The sequence below is a fragment of the Octopus bimaculoides genome, chromosome 7 (genome assembly GCF_001194135.2).
Source record: "Octopus bimaculoides isolate UCB-OBI-ISO-001 chromosome 7, ASM119413v2, whole genome shotgun sequence".
Taxonomy (NCBI): domain Eukaryota; kingdom Metazoa; phylum Mollusca; class Cephalopoda; order Octopoda; family Octopodidae; genus Octopus; species Octopus bimaculoides.
The window spans coordinates 73,636,359-73,639,088 of record NC_068987.1 but is presented as its reverse complement, the minus strand read 5'-3'; the positions used below and the strand labels follow the sequence as shown (position 1 = coordinate 73,639,088).

The 2,730-nt window shown below is 40.7% G+C and overlaps 1 protein-coding gene across 1 annotated transcript in view; it reads right to left on the bottom strand.

The window, feature by feature from the left end:
• Positions 1-2,730, bottom strand: part of LOC106880534 (lysosomal alpha-mannosidase) — a 65,056-nt gene that overhangs the window by 37,440 nt on the left and 24,886 nt on the right. The window contains exons 10-12 of the mRNA XM_052969439.1: positions 2,674-2,724; positions 454-573; positions 3-133 (exon numbers count right to left, since the gene is read on the bottom strand). Coding sequence (XP_052825399.1) covers positions 3-133; positions 454-573; positions 2,674-2,724 — 302 coding nt within the window. The remainder of the gene's footprint in view (positions 1-2; positions 134-453; positions 574-2,673; positions 2,725-2,730) is intronic.

Sequence of the window (2,730 nt, the reverse complement as noted above, 5' to 3'; positions counted from 1 at the left end):
CTTTATTCGTCTGTCGTACAAAGTAAGTGCTGTAGCCAAGCGCTGGAAGTGAGGCCAAGAACACGAGTTCATGCGTTGCAATGGATGTCTCTCTTTCTGGCAACCGTTTCGTCTGATGTGAAAGCGGAATAATCTGAAACAAATACACGAAAAACGTGTATCAGTAGTTTCTGTACAACCCCTCCCGCACGCACGCACACACACACACACACACACACACACACACACACACACAGACAAACATTCACACACACACACGAACGCATAACATATACACACACGTACATACACGCACACAGTGGTACACGCGCGCACGCATTTAAGCTTCTTGCTTTTATTTGTTGTTAAAGCATTGTCTGAAAATTAACATCAGTTAAAGCAAGACTGCTTAAATGACTTAGATATATGATTGTATCACTGGTTAGCAACCCTAAAAAAAGATAATCAGCTCACCTGTACAGGTATCTTGTTGTTCTTTGCATCAAGCACCTTAAAAGCCTTTATTGGTGTTATGGGTATCCTCACCCAGTGAGTACGTCTTTGTGCTCTGGGGTTGTAAATTGCTACGAAGAACTGCAAAAAGAGGAATTCAAATGACAGCTTCATTACCATCTAACATGAGGGCCATGTAAAGAACTACAAGATCAAAGCTCTTTGTTAAGGGTTAATTGCGACATATAAAAAATGATCTGTTATTCATTCCACTATTATAACAACTTATAATAATGTAGTGGAGGCGCAATGGCCCAGTGGTTAGGGCAGCAGACTCGCGGTCATAGGATCGCGGTTTCGATTCCCAAACCGGGCGTTGTGAGTGTTTATTGAGCGAAAACACCTAAAGCTCCACGAGGCTCCGGCAGGGGATGGTGGCGAACCCTGCCGTACTCTTCCACCACAACTTTCTCTCATTCTTACTTCCTGTTTCTGTTGTGCCTGTAATTCAAAGGGTCAGCCTTGTCACACTGTGTCACGCTGAATATCCCCGAGAACTACGTCTGTGGAGTGCTCAGCCACTTGCACGTTAATTTCACGAGCAGGCTGTTCCGTTGATTGGATCAACTGGAACCCTCGACGTCGTAAGCAACGGAGTGCCAACAAAACAAATAATAATGTAGGTGGACTGGTAAAATCGTGTCTGAAAGTGTCATATGACGTGTTTCGGCTCTTTACGTTCGGATTTCAAGCTTCATCAAGGCCAACTGATCAGAAGAGTAGTCATGATGGGTTTAGTGGGTTTTGTATATTTTACCACAGTGTCACCTTGGTGGCATGCATACAAACATATGTGATGTTTATACTTTTTGTAAACCCCTTGTCATTCATGTTAAGGATGTCTGAAGGATATCTCACTGGTTCACAAGGAAACAGCAATACCAAAATTACACACTGTTTCTTTGTGGATAACTTGACGCTTTATGCAAAGAATATGCATGTGATGAAAAAGAGCCTTGACCTAGTTACAACATTCTCAAAGGATGTAGGGTTGGAGTTTGGTCAGGATAAATATTGCTGTATGGTTGTGAAAAGGGGGAAAACTATAAACCAGACTAGTATCATCTCCATCAATGATTTGACTGTTTCCGCTATATGTGATGAGGAATGTTGCAGGTATCTTGGGGTGGATGAAAACATCTTACAATGGCGCCTGTAACACAACACGTGTCACTAAAGAATATTACAGCCGAATAAAGAAAATTTGGACCTCAGAACTCTCTGGATTCAATAAAACAGTGGCCCACAATGTGTTTGCAGTGCCAGTATTCATACCAACATTTGGGCTGCTTGATTGGACGCTTGATAAGATCTAAACCATTGATGGGAAAACCCGAAAAATACTAACAAGCTCACATAATTTCCACATAAAAAGTGACATTGACCACCTCTACCTAAAAATATAGTTGATAATGTACTCTCTTATATACAAAAAGGAACGCCTTTCGTAATAGGTCTGCTGGATCACAGCTTATTTGGGGCTAAATAAAAAAAAGCATTGGCTACTTCACTAACAACAACAATTAAAAAAGTAGTAGCAACAACAACAGAAACAAGCAATATAAGCTCTAATTAGAAAATAAACAATAATTATAATAGCGATGTCATCAATAAAATCCCCTACGGGTCCACAAATGGAACTTGACCCAAAAGATGTGCAATAACACCATCGTCAACACAACTCTTGACATGACCCTCACAATCAACACTATCACTGCAACTACCACCAACTATAACAACAACAACGACAACAACAATACAAACATGAACAACAACACCAACACAGATACCGTCGCCGCTAACAACAACAATATCAATACCTCCACCAACGTCAACAGTAACGCCACTACCACCACCGCGACCATCACCCTTACTATAAACAACAACAACAACAACAACAACAACAACAGCACGTCTATAAATACAGTCACTACAAACATGAGAAACACAATCACTAACATCACAACCAACACCAAGAATAGCTGTAGCCTCAGTAGCAACAACCACATAAAAAAAGGAAACAAGCCTTAGATACCCATAAACTCACCCTGGCTCAGACAATGCTTTCGTAACGAGAAAATACTTTCGTAACGAGAAAATACTTTCGTAACGAGAAAATACTTTCGTAACGAGAAAATACTTTCGTAACGAGAAAATACCACAAGGGGCGAAGGAACTTACGGTATCTGATGTTTCGGTAATAAAGCAAGATGATATATTCAGCTGGTTACAAAATTC